Below are 21826 nucleotides of genomic sequence, written 5' to 3' on the forward strand. Positions count from 1 at the left end.
TGGGTTTTACATGTCACAGTTAGCTCGCACACCATCTGTAGTCTGGAATACAGAGCCGTGGAAAGGAACAAAAGATTTATTAAATGGATTCACATACATCAAATAGGGGAAGGGAAAATAATTCTACTGATAATTTGCCATTCTAAAACTTAGGACACCACATTCATAAGCATAAAAAGTATAGGACAACTGATCGGGAAATCAAGGAGGGGGAGGGGAACGGATGGAAAAGATCTGATGTTGGTCTTTTCTAAGCCCCGCCCCCCTCCTCCCCCTTGTGAAATTCCATGTTTGGCAAATGAAGCAACACAAGTATTGAGTAGTAAACAAAGTAAAAACTTCTCTCCCTGGGTCCACATCAAAAGTTCCCTTCAGTCCTATAACCTCTGCGGTTTCTACTTGGAACAAATACAAAAAGTCTTTCTCACTTTCATTGCCATCTGTTAACAAGAACATACGACCAACTGAAGATTTCTTTTTTTTAAAATAGAGTGGCAACCTCAACATTAGCCACAACATCTTCCCATGAACACAAATTATTGGGATGAACAACAGTTAAAAAAATTGTATTTTTTTCTCTTAAAAATGCACACAACATACACATACACACAGGAGGAAAAAAAAGCTTAAAAAATACAAAAATAAACTACACAAAAGATCTTCTGCGTCATTGCTTGCTAATTTTTTGGGAAGATTTTTTGTTTTTCCATGTGTGCTGCAAGTCTCAGTCCTAGCAAAGTCTGTCATTCGTTCTCTACAAATCTCTTCCTTTTGCCATTCTTCCAACATGTTGGCCACCAGTCCTCATCTTGGGGTAAAAAGCGCACAGTGATGACATTACCAGGAGACTGGAGTCCAGTACGATGACTGTACAGACTTGGTTCTCAATGAAGCAAATTAGTTTTGAGCAAAATAATAATAATAACAAAAAAAAAGTCCTCCTTCACAGAGGACAAGTGCTTTATTTGTTTCCATACCGATTTTTTTCCTCTCATCTATACTAATGCTTCCACAGCCTTTTTCAACACTGTACATCATTTCATGTAGTCTCTCTCTACATCCCCCCCAGAATTCCCCAAAAACACAGGAGAAAAAAAAAAGAAAGGGTAACATTGCGCTCAGGCTGGCTCCCAGTTTGTGAAAGATGTAAATGCTTCTCTATACTGTTCCAACTATTGAAATAAGTCAAAATAGGTGTTAAAAGGATGGAAGGGGATGTGACTGAAAAAGATAATGTGCTTCTAGGTTTGTGTTGCTCTAAAAATAGTACGACCAACAGAACGAGGAGGAAGGAGGGTTTTATCTACAGAAACATCTCTCAGATCGACTTTCGTCTCGGCTTCATACGGTTGTTCTGCCTCCATTGCCGTCTTGGTCTGAGACATTGGGGAAGTGGATGGAGGATGAGATTAGGATGAGGATGAAGAGGAGAAAGGGTGAAGGTCAGTCTTCCTGATAAAAAGACAGCGAGTGGGGTAAAAAAAAGACCAAAAGAAAAGACTGGGAGGGGTCTCCAGGCAACCTCACTGGTCCGTCCTTGCTTTCTTTGGACCAGTAGACTTACTGCAGGAGAACACACAAAACCAGAATAAGTGCTGGATGTTTTATTCATCGATGAAATGTTCCTGTGTGCACGATATGAAACATGAATACTGTACTTACGTATCAGGAGAGGTGCCTGGTCTTTTGGGGGCCGGTTTTGCAGAGGAGGCATCTTTGCCTGATTCTACAGGGCATTAAAGTGGAGAGATTCAATCCATCAATGGCAACCTCAGTAATTAAGTATTTTTAATATTTTAAAGAACTAATTTGAACTCACCTTGCAGCCATCGAACTTGTGTGGCAGGACCATAGCCCTTCTCGTTACGGGCGGCAATGCGGAAGATAATCGCTGGCTTGGTGGTGTAGTCGATGTGTGCGTTGGAGAGGCTGGACGACTGAACCAAGCAAGATGGGTTGGGTCCACAATACACACGCATGAAGGCTAGCTGGGCTGGGGTGGAAGCCTTGGCTTCAGCTGTTTGGTTGCTCTGGATGGCCAGGTACACCGAGTACTCTATGATCTTTCCTGACGTCACCGAGGGTGGCTCCCAGGTTAGGTGTGCACCATCTGGGCTCTGGGGGGATACAGTGAAAAGATGCTACTCAGTGCCAAAACCATGGCTCATGTGATCACGTATGGCACACCTGTGAGTAAAATCTACAATGCAACAGGGTTTGTTTACCTTGCTGATTTTGATGGCACAAGGTGCCCCCGGGAAGCCTGGTAGGCAAGTCTTGAAAGCCGAAATCTCAGAGAAAGCTCCACGACCGCAGGCGTTGATTCCAGCAACACGGAACTTGTAAGCTGTTCCAGGCTGCAACTCCATTTTCTTCATCTGGCTGTAGTCTGGTATAATGCCAGAGTCATCCTACCAAACAAACAAATACAAGTAGTTGATTAGATAAAGATGGACTCTTGTAACGCATATCGATATCATTCTGAACAAGAAAAGGCTCCCTGAGACGACTTACATCTCCTTGAGAATCATCTCCTGGCACATAGTAGTGAGTGACAACCATATTTGTCACTTTAACAATCCCAACATCAAACCACTGGTTCTCCTTTTTTACAACAGGCTTCACTGGAGCTGGCTGAGGGGCTTGCTTCTGCATGGGAACAAAAACAGTCAACAAATTCCTCCTTTCCTCTCGTCACCTCAACTGACATAATCAGAAGTGCAGCAGCACCAAAATGACTCACCTCTCCCTCAATGCCATTGGCGACCTCTGCTAGAGTGGCTGCTGCTTGCAGCTTAGCTGGACTTGCCACAGATACAGAAGGTGCAAACGTACTTGATGGCGCAAGCGCTGTGGAATGTCAAGAGCAATACAAAAATAATCAGTCTGCTGTAACAAACAGTAACATCCAAAGTAACTATAAAAAAACCAAAACATACTCTCAGCTGTGGTGCGTGGCAGGAGAGAAGCCACAGCACTAGTGACTGCAGCGGCCATTTCGTTGTGCCCATTGCTCTCAACAGACGGATCATTGAGGCTGTCGGCAGGAGCAAGACCCTCGGTGGGCAAGCTTGTGTCCACCGTGGCCTGCTGAGCTGCGGCCTGAGCCTCCTGCAACTGTTGCTGCTGTTGGACCAGTGCTGCAAGATCTTGCTGGGTCAGCATGATGGGGATGTTGGTGGGTTGCTGGTTCTCTCCAGCAGCATCGCCTTCATCTGTAAGTTATACATTTTTTATGAATTGCAAGATCACAGAGAATTCAGGAGTTCCACATCTAGAGGAATAGTTTTACTGACAAGCGTCCTGTTAACTACAGCCAGCCCTTGATCTTAGGCTATCTTAGGCTATGTTCAAAATTCAAAAGTCGGTGAACAAAGAGCTTTGATTCTACTCACTCATTACGGCTTGCTGAGCTGCCTGGAGGACAGCCTGGATAGCGAGGGCCTGGGCTTCCTCTGTGGCTGCTGCTTGTGCAGCCGCCTCTGCTGCTGCAGTGACAGCCAGTTCCTCGTCCGACAGCCCCGTCACCATTAGTGTGGCTCCCTGGCCCTCAGACATCAGCTCTGAAGGAAGGTTCAAGGCTGTTGCTGCTGCTGCTTCTCCCTGGGGAACACATTAAAGCAGTTCCATCAAAAAAACATGGAAAATGCATGACTGCAAAGAATTTCAAAATCAAAGGCCAAACAGACTTTATTGCCTTCACACTTTATTCACCTCTGCTTGCGTCTCCATTGCTGCAGTTCCTTCCTCAGCGGGTGCAGCTTCTGCTGATGCTGCCTCATCAGTCTGCATGGGTTCCTCTGTGGAGCTAGCAGCAGTGCTTACTCCCTCTGTGATGGATGAGATCGACTAGAGGGAAACAAAGAAATCAAACCCCACAATGAGAAAGAAAATGACATTCTCCTTACATATTATACACATATGGACAAAAGTATTAGGCCACACTTCTTAATCTGCGAAGTCACGTGTTTTCAGTCCCATGGCCACCGGTGTTTAAATTCTGGCACCTACCAATACAGTCTGCCTTTACAAACATTTTTGAATGTTTTTGTTCTAAAGAGCTCGTAGATATTCAGCGCAGTACTGTATTAGGACGCCAACACTATCAACACTCTGCTGACTCAATACCTACAGGATTATAAACTTGCTCTGGCTTTCTCATCAGCACAAGTACTGTGCACCGGGAGTTTCACAACTTCAGTTTCCATGGTCAAACAGATCATTTAAGTGTAATGTGTAGGTGGTCTGGTACTTTTGTCTGTACAGCAAATCAAATTCAGAAATGCAGCCCCAACACGGACATCTACTAAGATTAGTTTTACCACCATCACCTAGTCATACTGGATGGTTTTTAGAAAAGGATCTTATTTTGACAGGAATGATGTGGTATTCTTACAGGCACAGAGGGTCCAGGGGCTGGTGTAGACTGAGTGACAGTAGTGATAGCCCTGCCCTGGGTGGTGCCAGTTGTTGCTGTGGTGGAGGCCTCTTCTGTGCTGCTGGTACCTTCTGCTCCTTCTTCTGTCTGCTGGGTTGCTAATGAGACACAGTAACATAGCTGATTTCTAAACAAACTACTTTTACTGCTTAGATACAACATAATCATCAGTCATGTGAGATCTAGATGTTATTTTAAGAAATATTAAGACAAGTGTAATTAAAAAAAGAAAAAAGATTGAGTGTATCAGTGTACGGAAACCTAACTTGCTGTTAATTATAAAAAAAAGAAAAGAAAAAAGAAATGAGATTATTCAGGTAAAATGTACACAGTATGTTTACATACCAGTGCCTTCACCCGTCTCCATGCTACAAGTGGCAGTTGTGGCTGTGTTGGTGGTCCCTGTCTCGTGTGTTTCACAGGGAGGGTTGGAGCAAACCCTCTGGACCAGGGCTGTTGTTGTGCTGGTCTGGTCTCCTCCCATGCTCGAGGTGGCTGTGGACGGAGAATTGGTGGTCCCCGTCTCATGGGTTTCGCAGGGTGGATTAGAGCACACACTCTGCACTGTGTCTGTCTGGTTTGCATTCATACTAGATGAAGCTTGTGTGGCGGTGTTGGTGGTGCCCGTCACATGGGTCTCACAGGGCGGGTTGGAGCACACCTGCTGCACTCCTCCCATGTTAGACGTTGCTGTGGTAGCCGTGTTTGTTGTTCCGGTTTCATGGGTCTCACACGGTGGGTTGGAGCACACGCGTAGCGCAGACATGTTTGAAGAAGCAGTTGTGGCTGTGTTGGTAGTTCCGGTCTCATGGGTCTCGCAGGGCGGATTCGAGCAGACCTGTCCTGCACCGATTGTAGCTGAGGAAGTGGTGGCCGTGTTGGTGGTTCCCGTTTCATGGGTTTCACATGGTGGGTTAGAGCAGACCTGCCCTGCTCCAATTGTTGCAGACGAAGTGGTGGCTGTGTTGGTGGTTCCGGTTTCGTGGGTCTCACACGGTGGGTTAGAGCAGACCTGTCCTGCACCAATTGTTGCGGAAGAAGTGGTGGCTGTGTTCGTAGTTCCTGTTTCGTGGGTCTCACAGGGCGGATTAGAGCAGACCAGAGTGACAGTCCCAGAGCTCTCTCCAGCAGCTCCAGCCTCAGTGGAAGTGGGTTGCTCAGAGGTTGGTGAAGCCAGGATGGATACTGGTAGATCTTGTACTGGCTGAGCCTCAACACCACTGGGAGTTGTGATCAGAGTCACCTGGGTGGGCTGGTTCTGCTGAGAGGAAAGAGATGTCAGCTCTAAGGCAAATAGTATGTTATACATGGTCTAAAACAGAAGAACTTCATTGACTGTCCTAAAATTTCTGAGGAGCAGCTCTTCACTAGTCTGCGTTTACAAGACAAGGTGGCATCTTCACATATGGTCTTTTTCAGCATGTTGTGATATACTACTTAAAGCTTATGACACATGCTACTGCAAGAGCTTCAAAACCTAATGACTAAAATACAAATATTACAGAGTGGAGCTGCTGGGTATTACCTGCACTGTCATAGTAGAAGAGGGCAGTGCGGAGGAAGAAGTCAGGCTAGTCTGAGCAGCTGAAACTGTAATGGAAGTTGGGCTGATGACCTGGCTGGACAGGGTAGCAATGGTTCCCAGTGTGGTGATGGGAGTAGCGAGAGAGGCACTTGAACTATCAACTGTGCCTCCCGCCAAACTAGAAGAAACGGTACCAGTGACTGTGCCGAGAGTGGTGACACCTGGAAGAAGTGTGGATTGAAAAATGAAACCAGAGAAACAAAACTGTCAAGTTACATAATCATTACTTAGTAATTTTTTCGTACCTGTAGTCCCCTTGACAACCAGAGTTGTGACAGTCGGCTTAACAGCAGACACAGTCACTGGTGTAACCAGACGAACGCCACCCACTGTGCTCATGGGAACAGTGCGTAAAATAGTGCCAGGTTGCCCGGGAGCACCCTTCAAAACCACCTAGAAACAGAAGATTTAGGATAAACACGCAGCACAACACACACAATATGTACAAACACTGCTGAGCAGAAAGAGCCAATTTACCTGTGTCAGTCCCTGCTGGCCAGCTGCAGTGGCAAGTTTGGGCACCGCAGTGATGATTTTCCCAGGAGTTCCTGTGGTCATCACCTTTGTGGTAAGGATTGTAATGGGTGTTTTCATACCTGCACTGCTTGTTACACCTGCAAGGACAAACAAGCATGAATATAATCACTGATCAATCACTAATCCTTAACCTAAAGGTTAATTTACACAACAAATGCCAAAAAGTGTGCAAGCTTGAATGAGAACAGACCTGTAGCTCCAGGCTGGGTCATGATGGCTGACATGGGGATAGTCTTAATGATGGTGGTGCCCTGCTTAGTGGTAGTAGGAGAGACTCCGCTGATGTTGAGGATAGTGGGCTTGTTTCCTGTGCCTCCAGCCTGAGAGGTGGTGATGATGGTTGTGGGTTTGCCATCTGCAGAGGTCACCAGCTTCAGGATTGTGCCAGCTGGGAGTGGACCCTTCGTCTGGAAAGAAAGGTGCATGTTATGGAAACTATTCAGGGAAAGACACGTGGTGCCTGTCTCAGGAGTTTTAAGCTACCTCCTGTTTTTTCCTGCACTCATGCAGATAGCTGACCTGTATGATCTGTGTGAGAGGGTTAGTGGAAGCCTGGCCTGTGACAGCTGATGTCTGCACTGGCTTGGTTTGTACCACAGACATCATCTTGCCAAGGTTGGAGATCTGCCGACATAGGAGAGAGACTCAAATTCATGAGTCACCAGAAAACATCGGATAGTACGGGGAGGTCAGCCGGATGCTCGACCACCAGAATCATGGCTCTAGAATCATTGTAGCCCTAACTGACCGACAGTCATGCAGATCACTGACATCATGCTCCCTGTTTTCTCCAACAGTCACTTTAGGTCAACTTTTACACCCTCCCTACTGGTTCAAAAAGACGCCACCATTGAGTGACCAATCGATACAAAGATGCAGAGTGCGAGGAAGCATTTTACAGAATCCATTGTTTAAAGCATGCCTGTGAAAGCACCAAAGGGTGCTCTCAAGTAGAGTTGCAGTATTACATTATGCTAAAGAATCCATGTTTTCTTACCAGAGTGCCACTGCTGCCCATGGTCAGGGGGCTCTTGACCAGGGTGATGGTTTTGGTGACTCCTCCCACCACAGTGGTCACCACCTGGGCCTGCTGGGCCACTGTGACTGCACCAGACTTGTGCACAGTGATGATGGGTCTGGTGGTAGTGGTGGGAGAGGATGCGGTTGCTGTGCCCACTTGGGCAGCGGCAGTCTTCAGCATCCGGGTGGCCGGGTTACTGACCTACAAGCACAAATTTATTATCACAAATGGCTTGTGATAGGACGAGCATAATGTTGGAAATGAGAGTGTTTACTGCAACGTGTACCATGACTGGAGAAGCCACTTTCACTGTGGTTGTGCTGGGAGAAACTGCCACTGTTTTGAGAATGGTAGCACCTGCAGGAACATTGAGGACAGTTCCTGCCGAAGAGGGCGGGATCTTCTGAGTTGCTGCTGCAGCAGCAGCTAAAGCTGCCATGCCACTCATCTGAGGGCTACTTCCAATTGGCTAAAAGTTAAAAAGAAAAGAATGTTGACATTATTTGTTGATCTGGCAGTGCAATTCACAGCGAAAGAACACAATTGTATGAAACTGCTCATACCGATCCCTGGGTGGTCTGGGCTGGAACTACCATTCGAACACCTGGAGGAAGGGATGTCACAGTGACAGGGGATTTCCCCGGCTGGCTGGGACGAACTGTGACAACAGATGCGCCTGTTGCAGACTGCTGAGCTGCAACCTTTAAGACTGCTGTAAAACAAATGAACCAAATTATTCACACCTTGTAGAATTTGGGTTGTTGCAGTTGCTGAGCTTCCTGGTGTGGTAACAACAATACAGAATAGTAATACCTGTCTGTGGTAAGCTCTGAGCCGACGGTGCTGCAGCAGCTGGCGCTGGGCTCTTTGGAGAGTTAAGGGGCTGCGATGGGGTTGCACTCATAGCTGGAGAGGCTGCAGCTGGAGTTGCAGGAATGTCATACTTCTGCAGCTGCAGCAAGTATGTGTCAGCTGTGGAGACTGCACCCCAACTCACCTCCAGAGAGTTTGTGTTGGCACGGACTAACTGCACCCTGGCAGGGGCATGCGGCCGCTCTGGGGGGGAAAGCAGAATTTTCAATACTATCTAATAACCAGCTGTTGTCTCCAACAGCACTCATGTTACAGCACACCTACCTGTTTCCAGGTACCATAGATCTTTACAACAGACTTGGTTGTTCCAAGCTTTACGATAACCGTCACGGCCACTCCATACATAAAGCCTGGAATTGATAGCCACAGCACAGTGACCAGCACGGGCCCTGGGGATGTTGTCTTCAAGAGTATCCATCAACACCGTTTCCCAACACATGGTGTCTAATGAAGAATTACACAAAAGTTAAGAGTGGCACTGCACATTTGCTATTAAAAAAACAAACAAAAACAACTATTCCAATAAAAACAGAGATAGACAAACCGAGGTTCAAGCACGCAAGAGTGTTTGTGCATTTCCACTCTTTTTCATGTGTGGCCACTTTGACATCATCCATCACCAAAGGTACCCATCCTCCAAAAACATACATCCTGCACAGAGAAATGAATTCGCACTTAGACCATTTAACAAGCACAGGGAATTTCAAAAATGACTAAAATGAAACTTAAGTTTGCTGTTGGAAATGTGCAGCAGTCATCTCACTTGTTTGTGATGGTGGTAGCAGAGTGAAGACTTCGAGGAAGTGGCGCTGTGCCGCTTACTGATGGTTTGTTCCATGTCAGGGTATCTGGAGGAAATGATAAGCAGCAAGACATTTACAAAAATAATGAATATAAGGTCATCTATTCTTAAATGCAAATAGATAAGGCAGCTTGTGTACAGAAAACTCACAATTTCCTATATTGCTTCTCTAACAGTGAAATGCTCAGTTCCATTTGTTCTGATACTGTGTGAGTAGCATCATGTCTCAGAGGGCTGACGGCAGGGCATTTGTATTTTAGTGTTGTTATTTCTCCATTTACACTTTATAAAACATACCAATATCAAGTGTCCATAGATCTCCAAGACGGCAACCACTCATTCCTCCATAGATTATTAAGCGCGACTTCCTGGTTGCCTTTTCTGTGTATACCACAGCAGTGTGGCTCTCACGAGGAGGAGGCAGGACTCCGTATGTGATTGGAATATCCCAACCAACCACACTGGAACCTGCACGAAGCTCGAGTGTGTACAGATCATTCAGGTATCTGATGAATAAAAACACAGTGACACTCACGTCGGTGGCTGAAACAGAATATTATGCAGTCCTGCAAAACAGTGCTCCACTGACGACTGGTCAGAAAACCTCTGTACCTGGGAATGTTGTTTTTTGGGTCTTCGCTGTCATTGGCGAGTCCACCAAACAGGTAGCATTTGTTGCCAACCAGTGAAAAGCTATGGCCAAGACGAGGACAAGGAGGGGGACCATTCTTCGGGTTCTTTGCTTTTAATTTTTTCCATTCCCATCTGCTGGCCTGTAGCAGAAACCACAGTGAAAAAAATGATCAGTCGATGGATGGCAGCAGAAGCTGTAACTAACAAGTCTTAAGCTGACCACATTCCTTGTTCTGACAACATAAAAATAAGGACAGATTTAGCATCACAATTGTGACTGAACCCTTACATACTTTCCCCCCCTCATCAAGTCCACATTTATTTAGTGTTTGTTTACACATCTACTCCATTTCCCAATGATTAAAAATCGATCTGGGATCTGGTGACAAAAACTTTTGGCACACTACTTCCTTACACCCTTTAATCAGAAACATGTAACTCTCTTAAACACATAACAGTAAAAACATTTGAGAACTTCTCAGGATCGGTTAATGAAATTTGGCAAACCCAAACATACTAGAAGAGCAGAACATCCCAAGTTGTAACCTTTTATACTACAGTTTTAAGAATAAAGACACTGCAGAACTTTGACTGCACTGCATTACTCCTTTAATGTATTTTCTCAAGACTGACACAACCAATGACACCATAAACTTTGCGACAAACTTCCCTGTGTGCATTTCACAAGTCATCATAGTTTCAATGACACAACCTTACTATAATGCTCTACAGCTGAGCATTGAACACTCAGCAACACGTATAGTGATGAAACTTACAAGTGACCTTGAATTTAATTGTAATAATTTGCCTGTTCTAGTGAATATTTGAACTGTAACATGGGTGAAAAATGTCTTGATGCATGCTCAATCATCCAGGTAAGTAATCTCCAAAGTTGATTCTGTTCATCTGGACGTAGCGTTTTGTGGGAGAAACGTTTTGTCACTCATCCAAGTGACTTCTTCAGTCTCAGCTGACTGCAGGTTTCCCCAATCTTATAAACAGTACATTTGCATACTGACTGAAACCAGCCCACTGAAGGAACAATGGGCTGAAAGGTCAGTTCCTTAATCTTAATTACGCAAATTCTCATGACCATTGATCAACAACCACTGATCAAAGCCCACTGATCAACGGCCATGAGTACTGTTTATAAGATTGGGGAAACCTGCAGTCAGCTGAGACTGAAGAAGTCACTTGGATGAGTGACAAAACGTTTCTCCCACAAAACGCTACGTCCAGATGAACAGAATCAACTTTTGGAGATGGGTGAAAAATAACTTTGCAATCAACTTTCTCAATTTTTTCCTGTATCAGTCATCTCTGATGCAGACAAGAGAAAATTTGAATGCAGCTGATAAGAGACTTTGCAGTACGATGGCCTACATATGAACATTGCTTTGTAAATATCTCTGGAAAATCTGACTTTGATACCAGCTATATTTTGTTGCTATAAATACTTTACAGGCCTTCATTATACTGACAAGCAAACTTAATACGAAAACTGGGGTTATTTTTCAATAAAGGTTTACCTGTAGTTCATAAAGATCGTTGCTGTACTTTCCATACTCCACCATTCCACCAAATACCAGCAACCGTGTGCCATCACAGACAAAACCATATGCAGCACAACCAGGAGGGATATCACCACGGACTGCTGGGATAAACCACTGGTTTGTTGCTAAAAATTAAAACACAATAACAGCAAAGGGGTTATTTCTGGAGGCTTTCCTGTGGTAAACTGTAATTAATAAGTAAAGTCATGCTATCACACCCAATAAGGCTTTAAAATGCTTAAAAGTAGAAGCTAAAAACAACCCTCTATTTATTTTTGGAAACATAAACTTGAAATCTACATTAAAGAATGGGAACACAAACACAACTGCTGAGTCTGCCTGTCCTTATTGGTTTATAAGCAGGAAACTGGGGCAGAGGATATGCTTAAACCAACCAGCATCATCCATTTTATTTTAGCCCGCCTTTTTTAACGTGTATTAAAATCCTTCTCCGACAGGGGGGGCTAACTTCTGTTTGGCCTAATGGGGCCTGCAAGGCTATTTAGTTTTGCGCATTATAAACATATAATGAAATGAACTGTACTTTTTTAGATACTTACTTTGTGTTAGCCTTCTAAATATTTGAATTTTATTTGTAAAGAAATGATGCTTTCTGCAGAAACAATCGATAAAGTTCTTTATGCAAAGTTGCGCTTACCGGTGTTGTATACATGCAGCTCATCCACAATCCCTTCGTTTCCACCGCCGAAAACAACCATAAGCTCCTTTATAGCCACAGCTCTGTGTCCATGTCTGGGCCGGGGAACAGGACCAGACCACCCGAGGACCCGTTTCCATCGCGGCTGCAGAACCGACGCCGTGGTCCCAGATACCGCGGAGCCAGGGGCAGACATGACTTCTAACGAAATAAATAATAAAGACGCATTAGTCATATGTGCTTGAACAGTTCTGTTATCTTTACATAAAACCTATGCAATATAAAAACAGCATCTAACCGTGCAGTATAGCTAACTTTAAAGCAGGCTTTACAGTTAGCGGTTAGCTTTGGTTAATGAACACTGTCAAAAAAAGACAAGAAAAAACAACAACAGCAAAAAACTATATTTGTGCAAAACCTTTCGAGCAACTTCTGCTTTATGGTCTCTTACGCAGTTATGACGTTGTAGTTCTGTTAAGAATCATAGCAAATCTCGCCATTATCCAAGTTTATTATTAGTTGTTTCTAACCATTGAATTCAATCCATGGAAGCCGCCATCTTGCAACCAAACAAACACCCGCTAACGCTACTGCCCGTCGGAAAAATGGCGGAAGCAAACGAAAAAGAAAAATACATGACAACTAACCCACTACATCAACAAAAAACAAGGCAGGATGAATGCAAATCCAACGGGTGATTATAAGCCCGTGTTCACAAAACGATACACAGTCGTACCACTAATGTATCCACTACTGCAATCGTTAGCAACAGTCGGCTATTTTCATGCCTCTCTGGGAGTCGCCATATTGTAGCTAACAACTTTAGCATTCTTTGCAACCGCTTTACCGCAATTATCAACGTTATAAAAAATCCAAAGTTTGCGTTAACAGTTGCAAATATTATGGCACTAAAGAGCCAAACAACTATGGGACCTTTTACCTAGATTTACAAAAAATTAAAAGTTGCAATCGCGGCATTCAAATTCTCATGTTAGCCGAACCCTGTTAGCTCTAGCGGCTAGTTGCTCAACCTAATTTGCTCGAGCTAACGGCGTTAGCTGGCATCTGTCAAAGCGCTGCCGAATTTCTCAATTAAATTCAACGCAATTTAAAGTTTCTCTGTCGTGCATAATTTACCTGATACAAAGGCAAGCTCGGCAACGGTCTTAAAACTGAGCTAAATTGAGTTAAACAGCATAAACACAATGTTATTATGTTTCATGCCGTCTCTGGAAGCAGCCATCTTTTCAACAATCGGCCTAAGTCTACAGCTCCCACAAGAAAAATGGCCGGGCGGTTTGCTACAACAAAACACAACAGAGCGAAAAAGGCACAGACGCTTCAGAATTTTACTCACTTATTTCGATGCAGTTATTGCAAAAACACAGATATGTGCTCTAATCTTGCGGCAATAATCCAAATTCATTCGATTTGTGAAGAAGTATTTCCTCTCATGCCTGCCTGGAAGCTGCCATCTTCTTGACAACCAGAGGCGGAGGAAAATGGAAGAGAGTTGGCGTCACCCAAAGTAAACATGGCGACAAGGACCCACTTGCAAATCGTTTCGGAGGCAAAGGTATATACATTTTTTAAATTTTAGTCAATCTGTGTGTGCGAATCGTGCAGTAAGTGCCAGTGTACTTCTAGGAACACTGGAAATCGATTTAAAGTAAACACGTTACGACTTTGTGCGAATTACAACAAGTTGTGTTATAGGAGTTGGGTTATTGTCCCTTACTAAAGATGGCGACACCCGTACCGAATCTCCTTTTCTTTTTAATTTTGTATGCGATTCTGATTTTATTCCCCTCTAAACCTACTTGTATATGCCCACACAGTCTCGACAACAGCGCACGAGCAACAATTTACAGACTTTGCGCTCGCACATATTAATGATGACACGCCCACGTCCCCCATTAGCGCGCCCTCCACTGATACAAATACTCTACTACAATGCCTTCAACATAAAAAAAAAAAACGTCCCTGGTTTTGACATCAATATGTTCAGCCAAAGGATAAGCGGAAGAGAATGGATGGATGATGGACGGATGGATGGTCAGCCATCTTCTTTGATGTCAACCTAAAAGACAAGTAAATGCTCTAAAGTGTAGAATTTACGCTCCAGGTAGCGAAATAAAACATGTCGTTAAAAAGTATTTTGGTCTATGACTGAGACAACAAATAAAGAAATGATTATGACCAATACTGCAAAACAGATCACATCATATTTAGAGCAACTCAGATTTAAAACATAATATATATACATAGTACTTTGTCAAAGTCTGGAGATACTATTCATTTCTTTATATATGTTAGGAAAATGGTATATCCATACAGAAACATGTATTTTTGGAAATACTTTTTTTTTTTTTAAAGGCAAAAAAAGTTTTTCCAATTCTACCAAGCTTGAAAGGTTGATATTTGAGATGACAAGCGTTATTATTTAACACAGCCTTAACTCTCTTAGCCAAGCTTTCGTGTCATTTCATTACATAGCCTTCTTGACCATGGCTGCCTTTTGTTCTCTTTTAATAATCACACACTGCTTTAATAACTGATAGTGTTGTATTCTGTGTTTATCTATCCAGGTGTGCTTTTACTGTGCTGGCAGTGTGACAAAAAGGTCACTGCCAGATGTAGAAAGTCTGGCTACTTGGAAGCAAAATATAAAGAAATAAGCGTGGTACAAGTCTTTTTAGTTTGGCAGACTAGTGCCAGATATCCGGGTAACCAGCAAGAGAAAAAGGTGAGCGAGTATTAACATAATTCTGACTTTTTACAGGTTGAATTCGTTGCTGCAAAGATGGTAAATTAATGTGGCTTAAACAGTCATTGCATGTTCTGATGTACTGCAAAGCTATCCTCAGCGGTAGAGCAGGACTACTACTTCTTCAAAAAGTCTACGCATAAATTTTTTTAAATTATTATTGCCAGACTACTTTATGATCCATTAGCTGGTTGGCAGTAATTCAATCTGTCTCCTTTTACACTACAGCTTTATTTCTGCTGCACGTGGGGTGCTTACATGCACCTTAGAGACCTTAGGTTCAGAGTACCTGAACCTGACCGCTGACCTTCTTCCTAAAGAAGGCCAATAATAAAGAAAAAAAACCATATTTCGTGATATGAAAAGTAGCTGCCATTTGTTGCAGCACTATGTTAGTCCATTAGATGGCAGACTTACACTACTGATTTTCTTCCTCCATCAAGATGAGGTGAGGTGAGGTGACTTTTCAGTGCCTTCTGTCTGTCTGTGTGCAACATTAAACAAAACTGCAAAGCTGAACTTCATGAGACTTACATCTAGGTGCAGATCTGGATCACTTTCTGTGAACTTGTGAAAGACTGTATGAGCCTTTGCAGAGCTGGTGACATCCTTTGTTATGTGTTTGTATGTGTACATGTTTATTTGCAACAGGCAGAAAGACGGAGGTTTGCGTGCTTGTGATTTATATAGGCGTTTAACTCGCTGCTGTCATATTTTTTTCAACATTTTTTTAAAAAGAAAGGAAGAACAAACAAATTAAAAACCAAGCCACTTTTATATACATGACTGTCTTGAGCCAGCCTCCATTTACTTGTACTTTATTTCCAAGGAGCCAGTTGTTTGTTAACTCGCTTAACACGAACCTATCAATTATTCAAGCATAAAAATGGCACCTAACTCAAAAAAATGAAGCAATGTTGTGTCTACACATAATGAAAAAAGCTCTATCACAGTTTGGGGCTGTATTTCAGCCAGTGGTGTTGGGGATTTGTCAAGACTGATCTAATTATGAACAAAGAAATGTTCCATCAGATTTTGATCCATTATGCAGTACCATCTGGAAAGAATTTGATTTGAAACAGCTTCATTTTTCAGGATGATGATCCCAAACACACTGCCAGCGTAGTAAAACCATACCTGGATAGAAAAAACACAGTGAAACACTATGAGTCATGGATTGGCCTCCCCAGAGTGTGGAGCTCAACATTATTGAAGCAGTTCGTGATCATGGTGACAGAGAACAGAACAAAAGGACGCCAACATCCAAATAAGAGCTTTGAATGTCCTTTAAGAAGCCTGAGGAACTATTCCTGAAGACTTCTTAAAGAAATAACAAGAAAAACTGCCCAGGAAAGTTCAGTGTTTTGAAGAATAAATAAGGTCATACCATTGACTTTCAAGCCCATCAGAATATAAAGAAACGAAGGATGATTCATGACTTTTGCACAGCGCTGGAAATAACCATCAAATAGGCTATAAGGTCCAACTACAGCCGCACACTCAAATAGGTCCCTTTGTTTTTCTGATCAAACCTAAAATGAAGAAAATTGCCATTGATACAGAAAAACTAAAGGCTTTGCAACTAAACCGAGAACTATTCCTCATATTGTGTTTGGTGAGGATTGTTTTTATTTAGAAAGAACTAGAAAAGAGACTACAATGGTAAAGCCATTTCAGCGGACATTTCATGCGTGCCGCAGAAAAAGGATTATGCCTCGGAAGTCTCAACAGACAGATTGGAAACTCGTTAGGGGCGTCATGACGATAATGATGAGATAAAAGGATGAAAACTTCCTAGAAAGCCAAGCACGACCTACGTCAAATCTGCCTAAAGAAAGAAAACAAAGGAAATAGCAGAGATCACAGAACACTTGGGAAAATACTGTTGTTCACGTCTTGCTGAGTGATGTCTATACATGCTGTACTGTGAAAAATCTCGATCAGTGTCACTGTATTTTTTTATTATCGTTATTATTATTGTCATATATAGATTTTAACCAGATTAGGTCACGAAAACACTGCACATATATATTTTTTGTAGTGCATATATATTTTTTGTAGTGCATACTGACATACTGTCCATGTTTCTCATACATGTGCTCACCTGGATGAGTACAGCAGACTGTGCAAGGTCAGTGGTGCTCAGATGCCAGTAATTGTTTACACTCATTAAGAGTCTTAGATAATGGCAGGAGAGCTGATCTTTCAAACCCTAAAGAGATCATGATGTCACTCAAGTGACATGGATCAAGGATTATAACAGCGGGATTTTGAGAAGGGATTTTTCTTCCTCCCACCACTACAGCAGGCTGTCTGACTCATTCATATTGTGCCCACATCTGTGAGGTTGTTTGGCTTTATAAACTTATATTCAGGAATTCTAAAGGTAAATAATCTTGTAAAGGGTTGATTTGTCACAGAGTTGTCACAAATGATGAGCAAGGTTGTAAAGTAGGACTTCTATGCATTTTGTTATTTAAAAAGAAAACATCATGTACCAGATTGCACATCATTTACAGTTTTTTGTTCACACATCCTGGGATAGTCCACAGATCTTCAGTGAGCATCTTCAGAACATGTACCTAAATGTTTTTGTTTTCTTTTTTTGTCAACTAAATGCTTCATTTTAGGGACTTGCACAGAGGGTCACACCAGTGTACAAACACAGTAACAGAGTGACAAGAACAGCGTCACATCCTTGATGGTCTTTTGAGCTTACATTTACCCGCTTTCTGAATCACACACAAAGCCTTGTTAACCTGGTGAAAAATTACAACAGTGACATAGAAAATGCAAACATGGGCACTGTTTCATTTAGGTATTGAGGTGGAACAAACCCAGTTACTTTTATTACAGCCACTACATTTCTTGCAGTCTGGTGACTTTGTATGCTCCATTTGCACCTTTTCTGCATCAGTAGGTGGTGAGATTTTTTTTAAAATTATTATTTATGGGAAAATACAAAAATCAGTTAATCTCAGACTGGAATGCAATGGACTGAGGGTCACTTTTGAGTCAACACACATCTTTTAGGTTTACCTTGTTGCAGATGAAAGAGTCTGGACAAAGGAATTATCCATTCTATTTCTTAACAGGCTACTTTTGTGCCTTCTGTTTGGAATGGTAACCTGCCTAAATGTACATCTATCACCTGCCAATAATATCCATCCATATTCCACCCACCCATAGTCCATCCATCTTCTTTGGTTTGAATTTAAGGTTGCAGGGGGGCTGAAGCCTATCCAGCTCACACTGGGCAAAAGGTAGGATACCCTCTGGACAGATCACTAATCTGTTGCAGGGCTAACACAGAGAGACAGACAACCATTTACCTCACTTCATGTTATTGTCCCAAGTAAAGAATCTATGGTAAATAATTCTGGACCTCTCATATGCTAAATTTCGAGAGGATGGATTGGTGGGTTTGCATGGTAGTCTGAAGCTGGATGGCATGCCACCTGGTGGAGACTGATATTATTTCTTTATTGCTGGCAGAAACTCATTACAATGGCATTGCCCAAAATAAAATGCCTAATAAGGAAATGACGGCAGTCTAGGGAGCCATTTCAAAGTAGGATACTTCTTTTTATGTTCTCAATGCTTTTATTATTTAGGGGTCAAAACTGAACCGTCACAGGCCAGAGCAGGCCGAGCTGGGTGGGCATAAGAGGTGGTGGTGTTGAAGGCACAGGTGGAGGTTGGGCAGAGATGATGGCAGGGTGCTAACCACCAACATGTACACTAAATGTGTTTTTGATTAATTTCATTTTTAAAAGATATACATATACTACTTTATAATAAACACATGTACAGCAGACGGTCCTTAGAATTCTCTTATGTACTTGTACTGTATGTGTCATTCACATTCACAACAACATGTGTCAAATAAAGAAAGCAGTCTGGGTCAACTCTTTGTAAAACTCTGGCATTAGTTGTCTGATTTAAGGTTGGCCCAAATGTCCTTTTACAATAATGAGATTGTGGGTTTACTTGTTACTGTTTAGGGACTGTACAGCTTTAACAGCTAAAGCATTATTTTACTGTAAAGCTTCATAATTACACAAGATATCTGCTAAATAATAAACAAATGTATGCAAAATTTCAGAACCTATACTTTTACTTCCTTTGTTATTAATTTTCACTCACTGCATCAAATGTCATATATGTAAAGTATTTACAGTATTAAAACAATTATATATTTCTGAAATCGAGCTGAATTTGTGAATAGTCTTTTGTTATAGTGTTTCTATGTGGAAAAAAAATCGTCATTCACAGTTACAGGTTTGACCTGTAAGTCCACAGTCTATATTTGTAATTTTGTTGATATTTAATATATTTAAATTCCTGGAGAATCAATAGGAAAACACTGTTAAATTACACTGTTTTTTGTTGTTGTTTTTTTACAGTGAGTGTGCATTTCCACAGTAGAAGTCACAAAGACAATATTCCCCACTTTCTTCACCTACTTGTCATGAAGAGACCATCAACATTATATCTGTCCTGCTGTATTTTGTTCTGAAGTGGAAAAAATGCCCATACTCTGCTGTCTGCAGAGATCCATCCTCCACATCGGATAATCCTTTCTTGAGCCTGATACGATAATGAAGGTCAAGATCATCCATCCTAATACTAACAGAAAGCAGGTTAATCAAGATCAGACTGAATGTGATTTGCTGTCGTAATAGCGTTGGTACCTGGATTAGCAGATCCCAAAACAGTGTCCTTCCCTCTATAGTGGAGCTAATTGAACCATCTTGTGCATTGGCACTCGCTAACGTGTTTGCTTATCTGTGGAAACATGTTTGTCAGTAGATATGCATTACTTCATGTTCATTATGGTGAGCATACCCTAAAAACATATATTGGCTTCTAATTTTTCTTGCTTCTGGTGATATTCCTGGAGGAGTTGTTTTTTCTTTTTTTGGATAAATCCATCAACACATCCAGTTACAGTCATAGGGGTCAAGTCAGCTGATACTGTGAGAGGCAGGGTACAGCTTGGACAGGGTGACTGCCAATTTCAGAGAGTGACAAGATCAAAGTTACACAAAATTCCAATTAAGACCTACTAATTAACTTGTCATATAGGTCTTTGTTATGTGGGGTGAACTTCCTGAGAAAACCCTCACATGCACAGTAAGAACAATTCCACAGAGGAAGGCCCCATGCAGGTTCAAACCCACAACCCTCTTAATGCTGTCGCTTAATTAATGAATAAATAACTGTTTAGTCATTGAATTAATTAAGTATTTAAATGTTTGACAGGCCTGTAAATGTATTCCCACTCCCTCTGCTGCTTTACTCCAGCACACCTACAATAGATGCTGCACTAAACATCACACAAAAATTGTAATTTAACACTGAGCAGACAAAGCCCCATTCCTGTGGATGTGGACAAGATCACACACTTCAGTGTCTTTCTAGTCCTTAGGGCCAGCTCTCAAACTCAGGTACATACTATACAAAGGTCATTTTTCTGTAATGAAACAAGCAGATGGGTGAGTTGCTGAACATACAGAAGCCATGTAAGTCATCTTGTTTTCTTACTTGACAGGCAGCAAAGACCCAAGCTGGATCTGCGTCCACCCTGAAGCCCAACAACAAGGTGACCAGGATGGTGGTGATCTTTGTGCTGGGCTTCCTGACATGATACATCCCGGCTTCGCTTTTGTACTTGTGAACAACCACCGTCAGTCTTTTGATTTGAGATTAGCTTCTATGGTGTCTGTCTTTTCCAAGATCCCCTGCAGTCTTTAACCTAGTTGTCTATGTTGTCCTTGATAAACAGGTCTTTAGGATCTCCTGCCAATTTTTGGCAAGCACAAAAGAACAGCATGGACATCACATTGTAGCACATTGTGTCTCCACATTCTGGAAACTTGCAGTCTGTAGAAGTCCCTAGTGTTCCTTTCCATAATTAAAAGACCCCAAATATAATATAAACTAACAAACAGGTTTCAATTAAAATGTCTTATTAAAGCAGCTACAATGCATCAAGAAACAAATAAACTAAATAAAGATGCTGAGGATGAGTAGAAATAAGGATGAAGATTCCTCAACATAAGTTGGACCTGCCTAGAGTGGAAATGCATGTGATTAGGTTGATTATAAACTGCTGCTGACTGGCTGGGCATATGATAGCTGTATTTTGTTAATATTCACATACACACCAAATTGCTTAGGTTATGCAATTTTGTTTTTCCTGTATGAAATAGTCTATAACGTTTTTGCCCATTAAAATGATATAAAGTAAAAAAAATAAGAAAGTGTTGAGCAAGCTAGTTTAATAATTCTATTTCCCTCCACTAACTTTCTTCCTCTTAAGTATGCTTATGCACATCCTCCTCTGTATCGGATCGTTGGGACGACAACGAGCAAATTCTGCGATTAACCCGCCAGCTTAAATCGTACCACAGAGTGTTACCATAAAACCTTCAATCTTGCATGCTAGTGCAACAAAGACGCTCCCTTAAGCTCAGTGAAGGCAGCAAAATGCCAAGGAGGTAACACAAAGCTTGAGTTAAATCCCCATGCAAAATAGGGTGTAATCCACTTAACAAGAGATTATCAAATATAATGTGATTGGAAACCAGATTAGCAGGTGAAGACCGGCAGGGAACTTCCTTAGGAAAGAGGGATTAACCTCTTTAACCAAGTTTGGATGCCAAAAGCATATCGAGGTTTGCACAGATTTTTGGAAGTCCAAATATGCTTGTGTTTGTTCCCAGATTCAAATACTTGTTAATTCAGATATCTGCCAAATAACCAAATCTCAGAATTTAGCATCACAGCACACAACACAGAACTGGAAACCACAGAAGCATTAACACCAATTAATAAAATGAAAAGCTATGAAGTCAATTAAATTAGTCAATTAATTACTTAGTCAATTAAATAATCAATTAACCACTTTATAGCGATCAGTGTCATGAAACCCTTTATAAACGTCAATACGACGC

At 42.1% G+C, this 21826-nt stretch overlaps 1 protein-coding gene and 1 long non-coding RNA gene across 7 annotated transcripts; one reads left to right on the forward strand and one right to left on the reverse strand.

Annotated features, from left to right (window-relative positions):
- Window positions 1-62: 62 nt before the first annotated feature.
- On the reverse strand, window positions 63-13607 carry hcfc1a (host cell factor C1a). Of its 5 annotated transcripts, none has more exons than XM_013269932.3 (28): window positions 13458-13606; window positions 12101-12301; window positions 11419-11567; window positions 9869-10029; window positions 9554-9762; window positions 9218-9302; window positions 8999-9105; window positions 8719-8898; window positions 8395-8637; window positions 8145-8293; window positions 7868-8050; window positions 7558-7782; window positions 7080-7184; window positions 6751-6967; window positions 6501-6637; window positions 6269-6416; window positions 5964-6184; window positions 4784-5696; window positions 4397-4536; window positions 3715-3849; window positions 3396-3603; window positions 2940-3215; window positions 2744-2850; window positions 2515-2649; window positions 2226-2411; window positions 1820-2117; window positions 1663-1726; window positions 63-1563 (listed from the first exon to the last, which is right to left on the reverse strand). In XM_013269932.3, the coding sequence occupies exons 2-28, from the start codon at window positions 12294-12296 to the stop codon at window positions 1524-1526; spliced, it is 5217 nt and encodes a 1738-aa protein (XP_013125386.1). In that variant the 5' UTR covers window positions 12297-12301; window positions 13458-13606; the 3' UTR covers window positions 63-1523. The 5 variants fall into 5 exon arrangements, with proteins under 5 accessions (XP_013125386.1, XP_013125383.1, XP_013125384.1 ...); XM_013269929.3 differs by having other exon boundaries at window positions 4784-5699; XM_013269930.3 differs by lacking the exon at window positions 13458-13606 and adding an exon at window positions 13238-13392 and having other exon boundaries at window positions 4784-5699.
- LOC102080046 (uncharacterized) lies at window positions 13598-21690 on the forward strand. Of its 2 annotated transcripts, none has more exons than XR_003220210.1 (5): window positions 13598-13676; window positions 14689-14846; window positions 19109-19157; window positions 19274-20317; window positions 20422-21690. It is a non-coding gene; the product is annotated as an uncharacterized LOC102080046 (long non-coding RNA). The 2 variants fall into 2 exon arrangements; XR_265956.3 differs by having other exon boundaries at window positions 19274-19474.
- Window positions 21691-21826: the final 136 nt, after the last annotated feature.

This window comes from Oreochromis niloticus, linkage group LG5 (assembly GCF_001858045.2).
Source record: "Oreochromis niloticus isolate F11D_XX linkage group LG5, O_niloticus_UMD_NMBU, whole genome shotgun sequence".
Classification (NCBI taxonomy): Eukaryota; Metazoa; Chordata; class Actinopteri; order Cichliformes; family Cichlidae; genus Oreochromis; species Oreochromis niloticus.

Coding starts and splice junctions, on each gene's coding strand:
- hcfc1a (XM_013269929.3), bottom strand. CDS start 12,296: ATGTCTGCCCCTGGCTCCGCGGTATCTGGGACCACGGCGTCGGTTCTG. Junction 8,051..8,144: donor CCCAGACCACCCAGGGATCG/GTATGAGCAGTT, acceptor TTTAACTTTTAG/CCAATTGGAAGTAGCCCTCA. Junction 2,851..2,939: donor GCCACGCACCACAGCTGAGA/GTATGTTTTGGT, acceptor GACATTCCACAG/CGCTTGCGCCATCAAGTACG.